This window comes from Acomys minous (assembly GCF_964271855.1).
Source record: "Acomys minous genome assembly, chromosome: 7".
In the NCBI taxonomy this organism is placed as follows: Eukaryota; Metazoa; Chordata; class Mammalia; order Rodentia; family Muridae; genus Acomys; species Acomys minous.
The window spans coordinates 75302747-75322360 of record NC_140488.1 but is presented as its reverse complement, the minus strand read 5'-3'; the positions used below and the strand labels follow the sequence as shown (position 1 = coordinate 75322360).

General features: G+C 38.3%; 1 protein-coding gene across 3 annotated transcripts in view; it reads left to right on the top strand.

The window, feature by feature from the left end:
- The window catches only part of KIF4A (kinesin family member 4A), a 113300-nt gene that overhangs the window by 83453 nt on the left and 10233 nt on the right, over nt 1–19614 (top strand). For all 3 annotated transcript variants that reach the window (XM_084789323.1, XM_084789324.1, XM_084789322.1), the window contains 7 exons: nt 6912–6995; nt 7597–7710; nt 14506–14661; nt 14776–14876; nt 16093–16222; nt 17728–17898; nt 18412–18519. In XM_084789323.1, coding sequence (XP_084645449.1) covers nt 6912–6995; nt 7597–7710; nt 14506–14661; nt 14776–14876; nt 16093–16222; nt 17728–17898; nt 18412–18519 — 864 coding nt within the window. The remainder of the gene's footprint in view (nt 1–6911; nt 6996–7596; nt 7711–14505; nt 14662–14775; nt 14877–16092; nt 16223–17727; nt 17899–18411; nt 18520–19614) is intronic.

Here is a 19614-nt window from a genome sequence, read left to right as displayed (position 1 = left end):
GAAAACTGAGTAATGAGCACTATCCTTGAATAATGTTTTGTTCATATAGGAAGGTACAATATAAGTATGGATTTCTTGAATATAAGGAATAAATGATTTAAGGATTTAAGAATGATACAAAAAGAGGCTAGTAATAGGGCTCAGCAAGTAAAGCTGTTTGCTGCCAAGCCTGACAACTTGAGCCATATAAAGATGGGAGTATAGAACTCTCTACACATTGTTCTCTGGCCTCCACACATGTGCCACACAGCAATAAATAAAATAATTTTTAAATGAACAGCACACAAGAAAAAATATTCTCCAGCAAAAAAGCAATAATGGAAAAACAGGACAAAAAAGTATGAGACATAATAAGACAGAAGGCAAAAGATGTTCAGTGAACAATATTAGTAACATTCAGTGTTGCTGTGGGGTATTTTCTGCTTATCTCCAGTGATACTGCACTAGAAGCAGAAAGATCTTACAAGCAAATCAGCAAGTTCCAAAAACTTCTGATCTTAAATGCACAAAAAATTCATCAGGGAAAAAAATCTAAGAAACCAAAATGTCATCAGGGAATATATATTACTGATGATTACTCGTGGCAATATGTAGTATAATAAATTCGAAAGAAAGAAATTGCTTTCGCAATATCTTCTTTAAAAATAATATTTTATTGGGCAGAGGGAAGAGAGCACCAACAGCCTGAGAAGTCAGTTTTCTCCTACTGTGTGAATTTGAGGGATCAAACTCAGGTCATCAGGCTTGGTGGCAAGCACCTTTTCCTACTAAGCCATCTTGCTGGCCCAGTCAGAGTTTTGGTATAGCATTTTCCAGAAGAATTTTCAAGTGTCCATGTGTGGGGTTTTGTTGTTGTTTTATTGTGGAGGTTGTTTATTTGTCTTTTAGTTTGGGCTTAACAATGGGCACTTCAACACCCAGCAAAACTATTTATATGTATGGTATTTGGGCAAAATATGAGAAGATAGAACATGGCAATTATAGAGAACAAAATTTTTAAAAATCACTTATCAAGACCATTGAGTTATTTAGTGGAGCATGCACATGATACACATAAAAACCACAACTAGAAACCACAGTACAGTATCACCTCATCCATGGAAAGAGCTACAATTTAAAAAGAAAATAGCAAAGTTAGTGAGAATGTAAAATGGTCCAGCCACTATTTTTTAATATTTATTTATCTCATGTATGTGTGTATGTGTGAGCACACATGTAGAGATCAGAGGACAAGTTGCAGTAGTCAATTCTCTCTACATGTGAGTCCAAGGAATCAAACCCAGGTACCACCACCCTCTGAGCCATCCTGCTAGCCTAACTTAATGCCTATTAAACCGAGAGTTACCATAAAATTCAGTGTGCATGAGACCCTGACTTCAGTCCTCAAAACACACACACACAGAGAGAGAGAGAGAGAGAGAGAGAGAGAGAGAGAGAGAGAGAGAGAGAGAGAGAGAGAAACATTTGACAAAACCCAACATTCTCTGATGGCTAAAAGAAAATTAATAGATGACTTCCTGAATTTGATAAATTAGTGTATGAAAACCCCACTACCAACATTAGATTATAGTCAATGATAAAAAAAAAAACTAAAATTTTCCCTTAGATCAGGAATAAAAATGTTGCTCATCACTTCTATTGAAATTCTCCCATTGGCTCTACCCTATAAAGTTGTTTACAGATGACATGATCAAATATACAGAAAATTCTAGGGAGTGCACTAAAATATTTCTGCTAATATATCAGTTCAGCAAGGTTGCAGGGTATACACATAGTAAATATAAGAAAGTAAGTTGTGGAGTTGGAGAGATGGCTCAGTGCCTGAGTGCTTACTGCTCTTGCAGAAGACACAGGATCAGTTACCAGGCACCTACATAACAACTTCCTGCTGCCTATAACTCCAGTTCCAAGAAATGCCTTCTGGCCTTATCAGGCACATGCATGTACATGATGCACATACGTTCACACAAGTAAACACATGTGCACTTAATTAAAGCAGAGAAAATTTATTTCTGCATACTAAAGTTAAAATAATTCAATTTGGAATAGCCTCAATACAAATACTTCAGAATAATTACCAAGAGAATTATCCAATTTTTACACTGAAGACTACAAAACATTGAAAATTTAAAAACCAAATAAAAGATAATTCATATTCATGGGTGGCAAGATTTGATATTCTAAACATAGACTATCTCTACATTTATTTGCAGATTCAACACAATCTTAGTCAAAATTTCAGTGATAAAATGTTTGCCTAACATGTATGGTGCCCTGGGTTCAGTCCCTAGTGCTAGGGAAAAAACTCATAGAAATTCACAGGCTAATCCTAAAATTCAGATGGAAATATAAGAGCAATCAAGAAGAAAGGCTACAACAAATATGACTAATAACTGCATAAACATAGACACAGATGAGAGGATTAGAATTAAAAGTGCAAAAACCATGCACTTTATAATCAGTTGTGTTATTGGAGGGCTAACATCAGGGATTCAATCTGGAGTCTTAGCCATGATAAGCAAGCATTTCGCTGCATCCTCAGCCCTGATTTTACTTTTTTTTTTTCCCTTCGTTTCTAATTTTTAAGATTTATCCTTTGGTAATTCCATATATGACTACAATGTATTTAGATCTTTTTTACCCCATCCACATTTCTTTATCTACTTCCTCCCAGACTCCTCCACCATATTCCATGTCTTCTTTTTTTAATATATTCTTTTACTTTTTTCAACTCTGATCTCACTGATTTGTACAGACTAGCCTGTAACTTGCCTCTGAGGAGCTGTGGCGTGTGACACCAGACCTGGTGACCCAGTTAATTTTCAGCAATGCTGCCAAAACAATTCAATGAAGAAAGAATAGTCTTTTCAATGGGGAGGTGCTCAATACCCAACCAGCCTGAGCTGTTCCATAAGCCATAGGTCCCAGTGAGATCTTGTCTCAAAAAACTAGATTGCTTCTGAGAAATAACACTTAAGGCTCACCTCTCACCTCTACCTGTATATGGTTGCATTCGCTTACATACAATATACACAAGAATAGTCTTTCTATCAAACAATGCCAAGTCAACCAGATAATCATGTACTAAAATTAAAATGTGCCCCTATACCATATATAAAATTAAATCAAATCATATAAAAATCTCTTTGTGACCCAGTGAGATAGCTCAACCTATAAAGGTACTTGCCACCAAGCCTGAGTTCACTCACTGGGAACCACATGGTAGGAGAGAACTGACTCCCACAAGTTCCCCTATGACCTCCACACTATGCATGTACACAAATATACAAAATAAATAATAAGTTTTAAATATGTATAAGAGATAAAATTACAAATCTCTTAGAAAGCATAGATGTTAGTATTTGTGACTTTTGATAGGCAAAGAGGTGTTGTTGTTGTTGTTATTGTTGTTGTTGTTGTTCTTGTTCTTGTTCTTGTTCTTGTTCTTGTTTTAATGGGATACCTAAAGCACAGTTAAAGAAAATTAGATTACAGGCTGGAGAGATGGCTCAGAGGTTAAGGGCACTGACTGCTCCTCCAGAGGTCCTGAGTTCAATTCCCAGCAACCACATGGTAGCTCACGACCATCTATAATGTGACTTGGTACCCTCTTCTGGCCTGCAGGTATACATGCAGGCAGAGCACTGTATACATAATAATAATTAATAAATAAATAAATTTTTTAAAAGAAAGAAAATTAGATTAGATAAACTTAAAAGCTGGTAAACCATACATGAATGAACATAGTCATTACACAAAATGGTAGAAAATATTCATAAGTTATATAACTGATGAGTATCTTGTTATTCACAATATAAAAAAAAATCTTACTTCCCAATAAACATAACTCAGTCGTAAGATGAGCAAAGCAATGCGACCAGAAAAATGCAAATGGAAACCACAGTGACATACCTTTCACACCCACTGAGATAATTATTGTGAAAAGAAAAGATAAGGTTTGGCAAGAATTCAGAATTAAAAACATCATACGATAGGATGGGGAAATGGTATGGCTGTTTTGGGAAACAGTTGGCAGTTAGTTACGATAAATAAATTCAGAGGCACTGTATGATCCAGTGAGTCCTTCTTAGTTCTGTCTCCTGAGAAGGTATAAAGGCATGCTCATATTAAACTTGTATGCAAATGTCCACAGAACAAAAGTGATACTAGCCAAAAATGTGAGGGGAAACCTAAGTATATCAGTGACTGAATAGATAAATAAAATATATGCATACAGTGAAATATTAGAGTCACAAAAAGAAATTTAGTACTGGCATACGCTGCAACATGGATGAACTTGAAAATACTGTGCTAAGTAAAAGAAGCCAAGTAATGATAAAGTATAGGAGATTTCTAGACTTATAGGCAGACAATAGTTTCAGTGACAGTGTTGCTGCATGATAGGTAAAGGGCATGAGATTTCTCTCTGTGGTAATAAAAATGTGGCAATCCTTGGATTGTGTTTGTTTTTACATCAACTCTATGAATTTGCCAAAAGCCATGAGTGATTAAATGGTATCATGTATTAATTATCTCAATAAAAGCATTAAAAACAAAAGAAATCGTATCTGTAAAGCAGTAAGTTAATACTATACAGTAGTAGGTAGGCTGTATTGCAAAGAATCTTCATTTTTGTTCACTTTCATGTTTGTTGAATTGTCATAGTGATAACAAATGCAAAATATGCCTTTCAAAAATGAGTCAAGGAGAGTATCAACAGTTCCTTGAGACTTTTGGGTGGCTGGAAAGTTTAGAGGCAAGCTCTAGTTTGCAGATGATTCTGGTTTTAGGAACGTAATCACTGGACAGAGGGATTTAATATTAGCTTAGCTCAAAAGAGAGAATGGGCTAGAGTTGATAATTAGGGAATTATCTTACAGAAATGTGAAAGTTGAAACCACAGGAATGATATGATTATAGAGAAGAGGATTGTATAGAAAAAGAAGGCTAAGATCTTATACTGCCAGCACTTCATAGATGGAGCCAGTACAGTCAGCTCAAGGGCAGCCTGTAGAGGGAAAGAAGGGAGAAGGGAAAGAAAAAAAAAACAAGAGAAGGCATAGAAGAGAACCTATTTATTTCACACAGAATAAAATAGCAATGAAATTTGTGAGACTGAAAAAGGATGAGGATAGTGCAATAAGGTTCTTGGGAGTGCTAATGATACTGAGGTTGTTGTTGTTAAAAGTAGGGACAATAAAGATCAAAAGGACACTGACCTAAATCTGGAAGAGATTTCAGAATAGCAGTGGGAACTACTTACAAGTGAAATAAATGTAAGGACAACTAGAGGCACTCCTCTCTCAAGAGGCTTCATGTCTGGGTTGCTTGTGTCACTGACTAGTTGAGTCTCCTAGCTGTTTAGTTCTCTTGGCCTCATACTAACACCCATCCTATTCCAATAGGAGTAACTACAATTCTAGTGTACTCTGTTAGAACTGTGTGTTCTTTATGTTCGTTTGCAGTCTCAGTGAGAATACTTATCCAGGTCATCTTCATGTCTACACCCCACAACCTAGCGCAGTTGTGTAACCTATTGTGTAACTATTACATGAGTTGTACACAACGAACAGCTGTTTTCTCTTCCCTGCAACTTGGAATTAAACCTAAGACTTGGTGCTTGGCGGACAAGCACCCTGCCACTATGCTACAATCCCCAGTGGAGAAATTTATAGTTCTTTTTAAATCAGTCTTTTAATTTGTTGTGGATGCAGGATCATTTCAAAACTTCACTCCAAGTTTAAGCAGTTACATATTATAAATTTCAGGATCAAATAATTTCAAAAGGCCAACTTCAAGCCAGCACATCTTGTGCCCCACAATTTCTTGCTACATGTTCAACTCTTTTTTAAAAAATAAATTTTTTGTGCTATATATTCTGATCACTGTTTCTCCTCTCCCAACTCCTCCCAAATCCTTCCTACCCACCCAACTCCATGCCTTCTTTCTCTTTCTCTTTTTTAGAAAACAAATAGGCAAATAAAACAGCATGCTTTTTTAAAAATACCAGAAATGTATACCCAGAAACACACATGCACACAAACTCTTAGAAAACACAAAATTGGAAACTATAAAATATACAACCGCAAAAACAGTAAGATAAAAAATAAGTGCCAAAACAAGATGAGACAAAAAATCTACAAAAATACCCTTGAGGTCTTTGTGTTAGCCCATAACAGTTCTTACATGCGTGCTAGCAAAGGCTTCACTAAATGGCTGACCATGCCACCCAGGTTGGGTAAGCAGCAGGTAGAACAGGAGAGCTTAGTGGATTAGGAAAATAGGGAAGAGGCCACGAAATCAAAGTGCATGGTTGTGAGGCAGCTGATAGCCCTATCCCATGGTGTTTCATAGTCTTGATTTTTCATCTGTGAGCATAGAGGATATATTCAGGGTGAGCTGGATTTGGTCAGAAGTAAGAAGCTTCTTTAACTGGAGTTGTCCTAATTTTATAGGTGTTTATAGGCTTTATGGTAGCTTTCTCCTTTCTTCCAGACACTGGGTTTTATGACCAATCAACTCATACAGCTGAGCATAACAGAACACTGAGCTATTTACCAGGAGCCCTGAGTTCTAGTTCTGGCAGTAACACCTATATAGACGAGACTATTCATTGGATGATCCTTGGTTCCTTTCCCATCTCAAGTTCTATGCTAATATTTATAATTGACTTAAGTCTCAGAAAGGAAGAATTTGGCCACAGAGCAATAAGCTGAGGAAGACAGGGATCTTTGTGTATATGCAAACGTGGTTTCTAGAACTTCCAGTTCTTAATTCTGATCATAGAAGATGAAGGCAACACATAGAATTGCACTTAGCCTTACATATAAAGGGCATCTAGAAAATCTCCTTAGTTTAAGTTTTATTTTAGTTAGCTAAACATCATTTAAAATCTGACTTTCTGTTATCAGGATCGTAAGAGGCAATATGAGCTGCTCAAACTTGAAAGAAACTTCGAGAAACAGTCTAATGTGCTCAGACGTAAAACTGAAGAGGTAGGTAAGAAAAGCCAGTCTGCTGTGCCAAATGCATTGCCGTCTTCATACTTAAACATGCTAACAAAGTGTCTTAGGAAACAGAGGATGTGAATATTGGCTAGCAATTCATAAATCTTTTTGCTTTCTTTGGGGGTTGTTTTTTGTTTTTGTTTCTGAGACCTGATCTTACATAGTCTAAGGTATCATTGAACTCACTATGTAGCTGAGGCTGGCCTTGAACGCCTAATCTTCCTGGCTCTACCTCCTAAGCGTTGGGATTATGAGCATGCACCACCATGTAAGCTGAATAAGTCCTTAATCTTGATTTCTTTTTATCTAGTATGGCCTGTGAACAAATAAAACTTGTGTTGATGTGAATTTTTTTTCGAATTTAAGAAAAAAAAGTAGACTACTAGCAATATATGACATTCCCAGACATTTTAAGTCCTCCTTTAAGTATATCCCTCTTGCAAGTTCTGAAAGGGTAGCTATTCATCAGTCATTGTGTCCATGGGGACTTAAAACCTGGTTCCTATAGGAACTGAAACCTAGACTTTGTATGTTGAGATGCTGCAAATTAAATTATTCTTCAACATAACTACTTGCCATTTGTATTTAGGCCGCAGCTGCCAACAAGCGTCTTAAGGATGCTCTCCAAAAGCAAAAGGAGGTTGCAGATAAACGGAAAGAGACTCAAAGCCGTGGGATGGAAGGCACTGCAGCTCAAATGAAGGTACGGACAGCTTGAACTGCCATTTTTCTTACATGTAATAGTTTTCTTCTGATTTAAAGGTCTCCCTAATTGAAAGTCTTCCTGAAATCCTTGTTTTCCAAAAACATATTATCTTTGTCAAAGAACAAAAAGTAGAAAATTCTTTCTATCCCTGCCCATCATAACTCAGTCACTATTTTATTCTGGTGTAACTGACATACAGTGAATGGTACGCATTTAGCCTATGACCATATAGTGAGGGAGGAGGTCCCCTCAGTCATAGGCCTAGGGGAGGGGAATAGGGTGAAAGCAGGAGGAAGGGAGAAACAGGAGCATACAAGTGATGGGATAACAATTGAGTTGCAATCTGAATAAATTAATAAAATAAAAAAATAAAGTATACAGACTGATGAAACGTTAAGTCATGCCATACCATGGACTGTGGTCCTAGACCCGAGTAAAAAGGAGGAAGTGGGGTGAGTAACATATTCCTGCCTCTATGCCTTTCGTGTGTTGGGGACCTTTATGACATCAAACTGAAAAACAATGAACTGTTCCTTAAGTTGCTTTTGTCAAGTGTTTGGTAAACAGTACACCTGGGATCCCCACATATGCTTTCTGGCCTAGTATGGTAGCATACCTGTGACCTCACAGCATCTGTTAAGCTGAGCAGGAAAATCGTGACTTAAAGGCAGGTCTGAGCTCCATGGAGTGTTTGAATCCACTGGTTCGTGCATATACATGCAGGCACAGTACTCATGTACCTTAAGTAAATCTAAATTTTTAACTTTTTAAATTAAAAAACCCAAATATAACCAGGTAGTGGTAGCTCACACATTTAATCCCAGCACTCCGGAGGCAAAGACAAGAGAATCTCTTTGAGTTTGAGGCCAGCCTGGTCTACAGAATGATTTCTACGATACCCAGAGCTACACAGAGAAACACAGGCTTGAAAAACCAGAGGAGAGGTGGGGAGGGAGGGAGAGTTCTATCACTATAGATTTGGGTTTTTTTTTATAGTTTTTTTTTAATGTGGATTGATAGTTTGCCTGCATGTATGTCTGTGAGAGGATGTCTGATTCTGGAGTTACAGACAGTTGCAAGCTGCCACGTGGATTCTGGGATTAGAACTCGGGTCCTCTGGAAGAACAGTCAGTGCTCTTAACTGCTAAGCCATTTCTCCAGCCCTATAGTTTTAATAGAATGGAATTACATGGTATTTGATTTTTGGTTTCTCTAATTCAGCATAATTATTTTCACATTCATCCATATGATTGCATACATTAATTACTATTATTGCTGAGTGGCATCCCATTTGTTGTATTGATATGCCATAACTTACCTGCTCACCTATTTGTGGTCACCAGTTATTTCCGGTTTTCAAAGTGTTTGTACCATATTACACTCCTATTAGCAGTGAGTGAAGGTTCTTGTTGCTACATGTTCTTAACAATACTTATAGTATGATCAGTCTCTTAAATTTCGCATATTCTAGTGGATGAATAATGGTACCTTGTTACTGTTTTCATTTCCCTAATAACTAAGGATGCTGAGCATCTTTTCATGTGATTACTTGGTTTTTGTTTGTTTGTTTGTTTGGATTTTTGTTTGGTTGTTTTTTGACATGAGGTCTCTACACCGCCCTGCTGTCCTGGAACTCACTATGTAGATCAAGCTGGCCTCAAACTCACAGATACACATCTGCTTCTGCGTACAGAGAGTTGGGATTAAAGGCCTGAGTCACCATTCCCAACACGTGTGTCTGTATGTCTGTGTGTGTTATTGTGTGGAGTATCCAAATATTTCCCCCACTTTTGATTGGATTGTATTTTTTCATTTTAAAAACTTTGGGTTCTTTCAGATGACCTCTGTGCTTTAAAGTTAATTTTCCCTTAGGCTGTGACTTGCTTTTTTTATTTCAATACCAAAAGTATCTACTTAATTGTCTTTGTTGAGACAGGTCTCGTGTGTTACTGTGTAGCTATGGATGACCTTGGAGTCTTGATCTTCCGGCCTCCACCTCCTAAGTGCTTATACTCCGGTCTTTCTTTAGATCACATAAGTCTTTCACTCTCAAGTTCCAGGATTACAGGCATGCACACCATACCCAACACAGGCTTTTAATTGATATCAGTATATTGATTTTTTTCTTTATGATTCATAGTTTTCCTGTTTTATATGAGATCTGTAGTAAATTTGGGATTGCTAAGATGTACTCCTATTTTCTTCTTGAAATGTGTTTCTAACATTACATGTAGGCATATGTTTTATTTTTGCATGTTACCTCTGTCAGAATTATATGTTTGCATATCTATTTGTAGATTCTATTAGATGGATCTACGTACCTACTTTTATACTACTACCAAAATGTCTTAAATGCTATCCCTAATTTCCAAAACATCAGAAGGTATAAGTCCTTTATTCTTTCTCTCTACATTTCTATCTGAAGTTTAAAAGTCCCTTATAAATTTCTAGCAAGTCTATTACAAGTTTGATTATGGTTACATATAATTTATTAACTAAGATATAAGAAAATTAAGGTTTTTATCACGAATTGAGAGATGGCTGGAGAGATGGCTCAATGGTTAAAAGAACTGTTTATTCTTTCAGAGGTCCCAGGTTCAGGTCCCAGCACCCACATCTTAACCATCTGTAATTCCAGGCTCCTGGGCATCAGACATCCCCTTCTCGCCCCAGCCAGTACCAGGAACATATGTGATACCTACATATACATTCAGGCAAAACACCCATATACATAAAAATAAATAATTTTTTACTAAAATTTGATTTTATTTTTCCAGAAGTTTTTCTTTATTATCAAAATACTGTTGTAGTTTGCTTGTTTTAGCCTGCTAGAATGGCGAGTAACTGGTTTTTTACTCAGTTTATTTTATTAAATCATAACTGACATGAAATAAAATGTGTGTAGTTTATTGGATCGTTCAGTAAGTGCTAGGATTAAAGCCAAGGCCCTGTGCATGCTAGGCAGGTACTCTACTGATGAACACTCCCATACACTGATCTGTAGTGTGCTTTTCTCTCTTCTGTGTTAGGCTTATAATTGCAAATATAAAATATGGCTTCTTTTAATGTGATACATTTGAAAGTCATCTGTGTTGTTTGTATCAATAATTTGCACTTTATGTTATGTTTATTTCACTGAGTCATATTCCAGTATATGGATTTTGTATAGTTTGTTTGACCCATCAAAAATGGTTTGACTTTTGTTTTGTCTTTTTTTTTTTTTTTTGGAGACCAGGGATGGCCTGGACTGGTTCTGTAGCCCAGCTGGCTAGTCTCTAACGTGCAGCAGTCCTCCTGCTTCAGCCTCAGAGTGCTGGGAGTACAGTCATAAACTACCACACCCAACAAACAATTGTGAATTGTATTAGTTTTTCCAGAGAGACAGAACCAATATACATGAGAGATTTATGAAGAGAAATGGCTCACATGGTTATGGAGGCAAACAAGTCCCATTGTGGTTCATTTGCAGGTTGGAAATCCAGGACACCAGTAGCACAGTTCGGTCTAAGTCTGATAGCTTCGAAACCAGGAAACTGATTGTGTAACTCTCAGTACCAGGGCAAAGGCTTGAGAATTCGGGAGTGTTGATATAAGCCCTGGAGTCCAAAGGCCAAAGTGCTTGGAGCTCTCATGCTCCAGCTCCAAGAGAGACAGGAATTGCCCTCACTCTGTCAATTTTGTTTTATCTGGGACTCTATCCTGTTGAGGGTGGTAACCATCCACATTGATGATAAATCTTCCTAACTCAGTTCACCTACTCACATGCTAGTCTCCCTTGAAAATGCCCTGACAGATGTACTCAGAAAAAGAAAAGGCTTTTCCTGTTCTTTAGGTATCAGCACCTAAAATAAGGCATTATATGAATTAAGCTACTATTTAAAAGCTCACACACAGGTGTCTGCATAAGCATAGTTATTTCCCTTTGTAGCACCCTACATTATATCACTGTATGTCGTGTGTGTGTGTGTGTGTGTGTGTGTGTGTGTGTGTGTGTGTGTGTGTGTGTGTGTTATAATGATGGTTAATAAAGGAATGTGGTAGAATGCATTTATAATAATAAATTTGAAAGTTTAACTGAAATGGACAATTTCCCTAAAACACACAAACCACTGAAGTTTACTGAAGAAGAAACATGTTATAACCTGAACAACTTGGGATCAATTTTGTGTTTGGTGTGTGCATATGCATGTGTGCACATGTGGGTGGAGTGTGTGGGTGGGTGTGAACCTTGTGAAGGGCAGAGGTTGATGTTGGGTGTCTTCCTCAATCACTCTTCACCACTGATTGTTCCCTGAACCCAGAGTTCACCCGTTCAACTAATCTAGCTAGCCAATTTGCCCTGGGTGCTCTGTCTCTGTCTCCCTACATGTTGAGATTCCACACAGGCCACAATACTCCCATTCCTTGCTTTTTAACATAGATGCCAGGGAATGAAAATCTAGTTTCCATATTTCTGTAGCAAGTGCTTTATCCAGTGAGTCATCTCCCCAGCTCCTGAGATTAATTTTGTTTAGTTAGCCTCCTTTCTAGTGATGGGAATCAGGGAGGAAGTAGAAGGTAGACTTAAATTAGTCATATTTGAAAAAATGGGGAGGGGGCATTTGAGACAGGGTCTCACTATGTAGGTTTGGCTGTCCTGGAACTCCTCACTGTGTAGACCTGACTGGCCTTGAACTCACAGAGATCTGCTTGCCTCTGCCCCCCAAGTTAAAGGCATGGATCACTACTGCCTAGCTATGTGTGAAATTCTTGATCAATAATAAAATAAAACAAGCTGGTAGTGGTGGCACACACCTTTAATCCTAGTACTGGAGAGGAAGAGGTAGGCAGATTTCTAAGTACAAGGCCAGCCTAGTCTACATAGTTCCAGGACTACAGAAAGAGACCATGTTTCAGATATATGGCTGGATGGATCAATAACTCAACAGAAGCAATCAAGTAAACAAAGAACTGTGTAGCCCTACAGATCCAAGTAGCTTTTCTGGTGCTCTGTTTCTGTCTCTCTGGCTCTCTCTCATCTGTCTGTCTGTCTGTCTGTCTGTCTGTCTATATCTCTATAAGTAGACTAGACTAGCCTTGGAACTCACAGAAATCAGCCTGCCTCTGACTTCCAAGTGCTGGGTGTAAAGGTGTGCACCACCACACCCATCCTAAGTTTTTAAGGAAGAAATCGTATTAATTCTATTCAAAGTCCTTCAGACAACTGAATCGTAAGGATTACTTGTGCTGCTCAACTTATGAGGATGCTGGCATTATCTTGATACCAAAAGCAGATAAAGCCATTATAAGAAAACTACAGACTAATATCTTGCAAATGTAGTGACCTTTTTTTTATTATTTTATGGATGGATGCTTCTCAGCTAATAATGAGGCTCCATCCCAAAACACCTATATTAAGTTGAAAATGCATTTAGTACACTTCATCTGCTGAGTATCACAGTTTAGCCTTGTCTACCTTAAGTATGCTAACACACATTGCCTAGAGCTGGACAAAATCATCCAACCAGTGCTTAATATCTAATGTAAATTATTAAATACAATATTGAAAATGAAAAACAAGATAATTGTGTAGGTGGAAGAGATATTTTTAGATATGATAGAATATGAAAACATATAACACTATCAAAAATAATGCTGACTTCTACTTTGTAGTACAAAATGGAGCAAATTGTTCCCCTTATGAACATGTGCTAAATGGGAGTTCTGATATTACTGGCAAAAACCAACTGGCAAGGTGGCTCATGGCTGTAATCCCAGCACATGTGAGACCGAGGCAGGAGAATCATACTAAATTTGTGACCAATGTATTCTACATAGGAAGTTCCAGGCCAGCCAAGCCTCATAGCAAGACTTTGTCTCAATGGAAATAAAAAATGGAATTAGTTGGTTTACTCGTTTTTATGAAATGAACTTCTTTATTCTTGGTAATAGTTTTATTCTAAAATCTGCCTGTTCTTTTTTATTGTTTTCATTTTGCTTTTTAAAATTCTTGTCTTTATGCATATGAGCATTTGCCTTCATTTATTTATCTGCACCCCATATGTGCCTGTTACCTAAGGAGGCCAGAAGAGAGCAGTGGCTCTGATGGAACTAGAGTTACACTATGGATGCTGGGACCTGACGCTCAGCCTTCTGCTTTTTGAGGCTTAGAGTGACCTCAGTCTCAAGATCCTCTACCTCAGCCTCCTGAGTCTTATAATTTTCGGGTTGCACCATCATATGCCTTCCTTTAATATTAGTATAATCACTCTGGCACTCTTTTGATTGGTGTTAGTGTGGTAACTTTAGACCCTTTCGATTTTAATTTATTGCATTTATTTTAAACTGTGTTTCTCAAACAACAAATTGTTGCTACTATTGTCTTCTTTTTTTGGCTTAAAGATAGTTTTGTTTCACAGATTTGGGTACTTTATGTTGAGAATTATTTTCTCTCTGATGAAATGGGCCTTTTTATCCATGGCAGCATTCTTATATAGGACTTCTACATACCTCATACTGATTTAGTCACTTCAGCCTTCCTTTTATCACTATTAGTATGGTATATTTTCATCATCAGCCTAAATCCCAGTACTTAAGAGGTAGAGGCAGGCAGATCTCTGTGAGTTCAAGGCCAGCCTGGACAAAGAGAGTCCGGGACAGCCAGGGCTATTACACAGAGAAACTCTGTCTCAGAAAAAAAAAAACACCTCACTTCTAGTTTCATAGGCTCTGGTCAAAATGAAATTAAATTCAACTATGTCTAGCCCATGGAGTCCTAATCTCCAACTCACACATCACTAATGTCTCTTCTAGAATTGGCTTGGAAATGAAATTGAGGTTATGGTCAGTACTGAGGAAGCCAAAAGGCATCTGAATGACCTTCTTGACCATAGAAAGATTCTTGCTCAGGATGTGGCACAGCTCAAACAAAAAAGAGAATCCGGAGAGAACCCACCTCCTAAACTCCGAGTAAGTGTCACAGGGAAATGCTATCAATGACCACATGGAATTTTCAGAAAATCCTCACTGCTTTGGAGGACTCTTTCCTTTTAAATCCCACCTTCGTGCCTACTCCCTTTACAGAGGCGCACATTCTCACCTGATGAAGTACGCAGTCATGATTCAGAGGCAGAGGCTTCTCTTACAAAGGAGATTGAAAGCCTAGAGACTGAACTGGAGCTCAGGTAATGGGGCTATCTCTGAAGCATAAATGTTATGCCTGGAATCCAAACCGGCACCGTCATTCAAGACTTTCCTTCCTTTTCCAAAGATCTTTATGGGAGAAAAAGAAAGTAACAGTGTTTTACATCTGTATGTTCAAAGTTATGTTGTGCTATACAGGTTAGATCCATCCTGTCATTTAGTCCCTATGATGCTGTATGAGGTAAGTGCCTGTCTTCTCACATTACAAATAGAAGATGAAGTTGGAGATTTTAAAGAGCTTTGACAAAGAGGCCAATAATACACATCGCAGCAAAGGACGGCATATTCTCTTCAACAAATGGTATCATTCAAACTGATTAACTACATGTAGAAGAATGGTCTAGATCCTTCTCTCTTGCTGTACACAAAACAACTCGAAATAACTCAAAGACTTGATACCATAATTCAATAGAGGAGAAAGTAGTAAACACACTTCAACTTATAGACACAGGAAAAGACGGTCTGAATAGGACTCTGGAAGCACCTCTTTTGACAGTTGACAAATGGGGCCTCACAAAATTTCTTAAAAGCTTTGTATCTCAAAGAACACCATCATTTCAGTGAAGAGGCAGCCTACAGAATGGGGAGGGATCTTTGCCAGCTACACATCTGACAAAAGGTTAAAAACTAGAATACATAGTGAACTTTTTTAAAAAGTTGAGCCAGATAGTGGTGGCGCACGCCTTTAATCCCAGCACTCGGTAGGCAGAGGCAGGCAGATCTCTGAGTTCAAGGCCAGCCTGATCTACAGAGTCCAGGATGGCCAGGGCTACAAAGAGAAACCTTGTCTTGGAAAAAATAAAAAAGAATAAAGTATACACATAACCTGGCTTTAAAAATCATTTGAGAAGACAATGAGATAACTAACAAAAACTTCATATACTATGGTCTGCTCACCCCCACACCTACATATACACATTGAAATAAATAAAAGGTAAATTTTTTATCTAAATCTCAATAAATATATTCCATTTATTGCAACCAATATTTAACAAAATTACAACCATTTGGATATTTCCTTGGGGTTCCTTTTGTTATAGGGTTAGAAGTACCATGTAAAATTTGAATTGGGTGCCTTATTATTTTTTAACTGATCATTTCACACATAAAATTCTTTTAGTTTTCTACTCAGAGCTTCTCCCTGTCTCCTTGCTGTTGAGGCTGCTCACAATAAATCTCACTGTTCTTTCCCTAAAGGAGTGCTCAGATTGCAGACCTACAGCAAAAGCTTCTGGATGCTGAAAGTGAAGACAGGCCAAAACGGCGCTGGGAGAGTATTGCCACAATTCTGGAAGCCAAATGTGCCATAAAGTATTTAATTGGAGAGGTAAAATCACTCCTAACAGCAGCTATCGGGGAGCTGGCTGGGGAGGTTGAAGTGGAAGGTACCTTGGGACACTTTCTTAGTGCTTATAGCTACTTTTCATGGTAGAAACCCCAAGGATACCAATATTGAAGCATATAATGTATAAAAGTTGCTTAGAAATGAGTACAGGCCAGTTACATAGAAAACTATCATAAAATGGTGCTCATCATGCCTGACATAGAGCAAGTATGCAGTTGTGTGAGCTGTTGTTACTAGAAAAAGACCATAAGAAGTTACTAGCTAAGCATAAAGTATTATACTACTTTTAAAAACACCTATGAGATATATATTTTAAAATTTGAGACATAGTCTCAAGGAGAAAACGTAATCATTTTTGACATATACAGATTCATTTTAAGAAAAAGTGGTCTTTTTTCTTCTTTTTTTTTATTTTTGGTTTTTGTGTTGTTGTTGTTGTTGTTTTTGTTGTTGTTGTTGTTTTAAGACAGGGCTTTACTATGTAGCCCTGGCTGTCCTGGAACTCACTGTAGACCAGGCTTGCCTCAAACTCACAGAGATTCCCCTGCCTCTAGAGCGCTGAGATTAGAGGTGTGTACCACCACACCAGGCCCTCTTCACTGATCCTAAATGTGTGATTTCACCTTAAACTGTCAGACGATGAATCAAGTTGGTCACTCAAGACAAGCATATAGTTTCTGAATCTACAAGTTTGCACATTTTTGTCTTGGGCTAGCAGATTTATTCTCCTGAGGAACCCTGACTAGTCTAATGAATACTGGTATTTATGATGTTCTTGCCTGGGCTAGTAGTGAAAATAAAAGTAGGCCAGTCTTGCCTGAAGAGGTATATCTAGAAAGATCTACAATTTCAGCAATCACGCCTACAAGTCCTAACATGTAAACAGAGATTTTGAGACAGAATTGGCTAATAAGCTGTATCCTGTAAGCTCCTCTTTAAAATTTTAGAATTTTGGAATTGTCAGATACTGTCCATATTATCTTTATTCTTGCCTTGAAACAGGACAACAGATTAAATGACCTCATTTGTGGCTTCTACCCCTAAGATACCTGTCTTTGCATAAATATCAACTTAAGGCCTAGGAATAAAACAATCTTGTTATGGGGCTGGAGAGATGGTTCGGTGACCAAGAGCTCTGGCTACTTTTCCAGAGGACCCAGGTTTGGTTCCTGGCACCGTGTGGTTCACAACCATTTGTAACTCTAGTTATAGGTGATCTGACACCCTTCTTCAGGCCTTTGTAGGCCACAGACCATGTGCATTGTGTACAGATAAACATGCAGCCAAATTACCCATACACAGGAAAAGTAAAAAGGTTAAGGCCATTTCACTATTGGAATCCATATGATATGGAAAAAATTAGAATGGATTTAGACTTTGGAAGAACTTTTCTCAAACCATTTCAAGAAAGCTGACCTTTTCTTGCCCAGTGAATGGGAGAAGATAGATCATTCTTCAAATAAAATGACTTTCTCTTATCCTTTCAGCTGGTCTCCTCCAAAATACAGGTGAGCAAGCTTGAAAGCAGCCTGACTGAGAGCAAAGCCAACTATATTGATGCACAGAAAACGTGGTATGAAGAGAAAAATAATTTTTCTGAGGTAGAGACAGAGCTAAAAGCAAAGCTGGTCAAAGTGGAGCAACAGCACCAAGAAAAGGTAACTTTTAGCAAGACAAAAAGTTATGATAAGGCACAAAGTGCCACTGCCTTTAGCTATTGTTTTTTTAAAGTAGTAGACTATGCCTGACATGGTGGCTGGTACCTGTAATCCTAGCACTCTGGGAGGCTAAGGCAGAAGAATCATCTCAAGTTCAAAGTCAGTCTGGACTACTTTGAGATCCTGTCATCCTGTCACTATCTGAAAAATAAATAAACAAGCAGTAGTGACACATGAAGCTTCCTTCTAAAGTCTGTGGTCTTTTCTACATTCAGCAAGGAAGTAACGTGAAACAGAAGTGACTTCTCTAAGTGGCTCTTTGCCATTGGCTCAAATTCCAAGGTTAACATGCTGAGAAACACCTTTACCAGGTTTATTATTTTAGCTCATAAGAGGAAAAGGTGTCCTTTACCTTTAACTCACAAAAAGTTACTGGGCCACTGCTTGAACTAGATAGCATTGTTTCTCCTTTTACTCCTTTGATGTCACCCAGTGTGTTGTGTCTTTCTTCAGGTGTTGTACCTTCTCAGCCAGCTGCAACAGTGCCAAATGACAGAGAAGCAGCTGGAGGAGTCAATTAGTGAAAAGGAACAGCAGCTGCTGAACACACTCAAGTGTCAGGTATGCAAAGCATGATGGAGAACCCTGTCTCATCTGGGCCATGGCACTTGCAGCAGAAAGTAATTACCCACTGACAAACCAGAGCCCTTCCTCCTTTGAGGCCCTGTTGGATCTGGTTAGGGGAAATCAGCGTAGCTCCAATAAGAACTACCTAATTTTCAATACTGAAACAGAAGTCTCCATGTCAGACTTAGGCCTCCTGATTCTTTTGCCTAATCCTAAGTTTCACAGCTGAGGAAGCAAAATCATCGAGTATTCACTTAAGATCTTGACGGCTGGGGTAGGGGTGAGACTGAGAGATTAGTAGTAAAGAGCGCTTAGTGCTCTTGCAGAGGGCTCGAGTTCTCAGCACACATCAGGCCGCTCACAGCTCCGTGAAACACCAGCTCTAGGAGGATACCATGCCTGGCCTGTAGTCTCTACGGCACCTGCGCTCATGTCCACATACACATAATCAAAAATATTAAAAAAAAAAAAACAAATCAAAAAATCCTGAGGGCATTCAGATGTGTCTCTCTGAGCTTGTTCTGAGCCAAGACCTGACATGTTAATAAAATGTCCAGGATCTAAAATTCTTTCAAAGGCTGGGAACACCACACCCTTTAGTAACATGTTAGAGCACTGTTTTAGTCCAGCTTAAAATCTGATTCTTGTACCATCCTTGCCAGGGTTCCCTTAGCAGTTCACAATCTTAAGACATAACTAGACTAGTTAAAGTTGTATACATGACTCCAGTTGCCTTAACAGCAAGCAAGTTTAATTAGACTTGCTAGAGTAGTATGCAGACCAACTAGTCTATGTGAGACGTGTACACAGAAGCGCCTGCAGATTGCAGGGAACAACTAATGCTGTCTGGGTTTCTGAACCAGCATGCTGATGTTCATAGTCGCTATAAGCATGAGAAAGGAAAAGAAGGTTTGCTTCCTGCAAGTATATGCAGGGCTGTTTGGGAATGCTGAAATATAAGGGGCATTCAGGGAACATAGGAACAAGGAATGAGGCTTCTTTTTCTGTGTGCCTCTTGCTGGTGTGTAAAAACCGTCATCTAGCAACCACTTGAAAGCAGTGTTTTAATCTGAGTTGTTTAGTAACTCT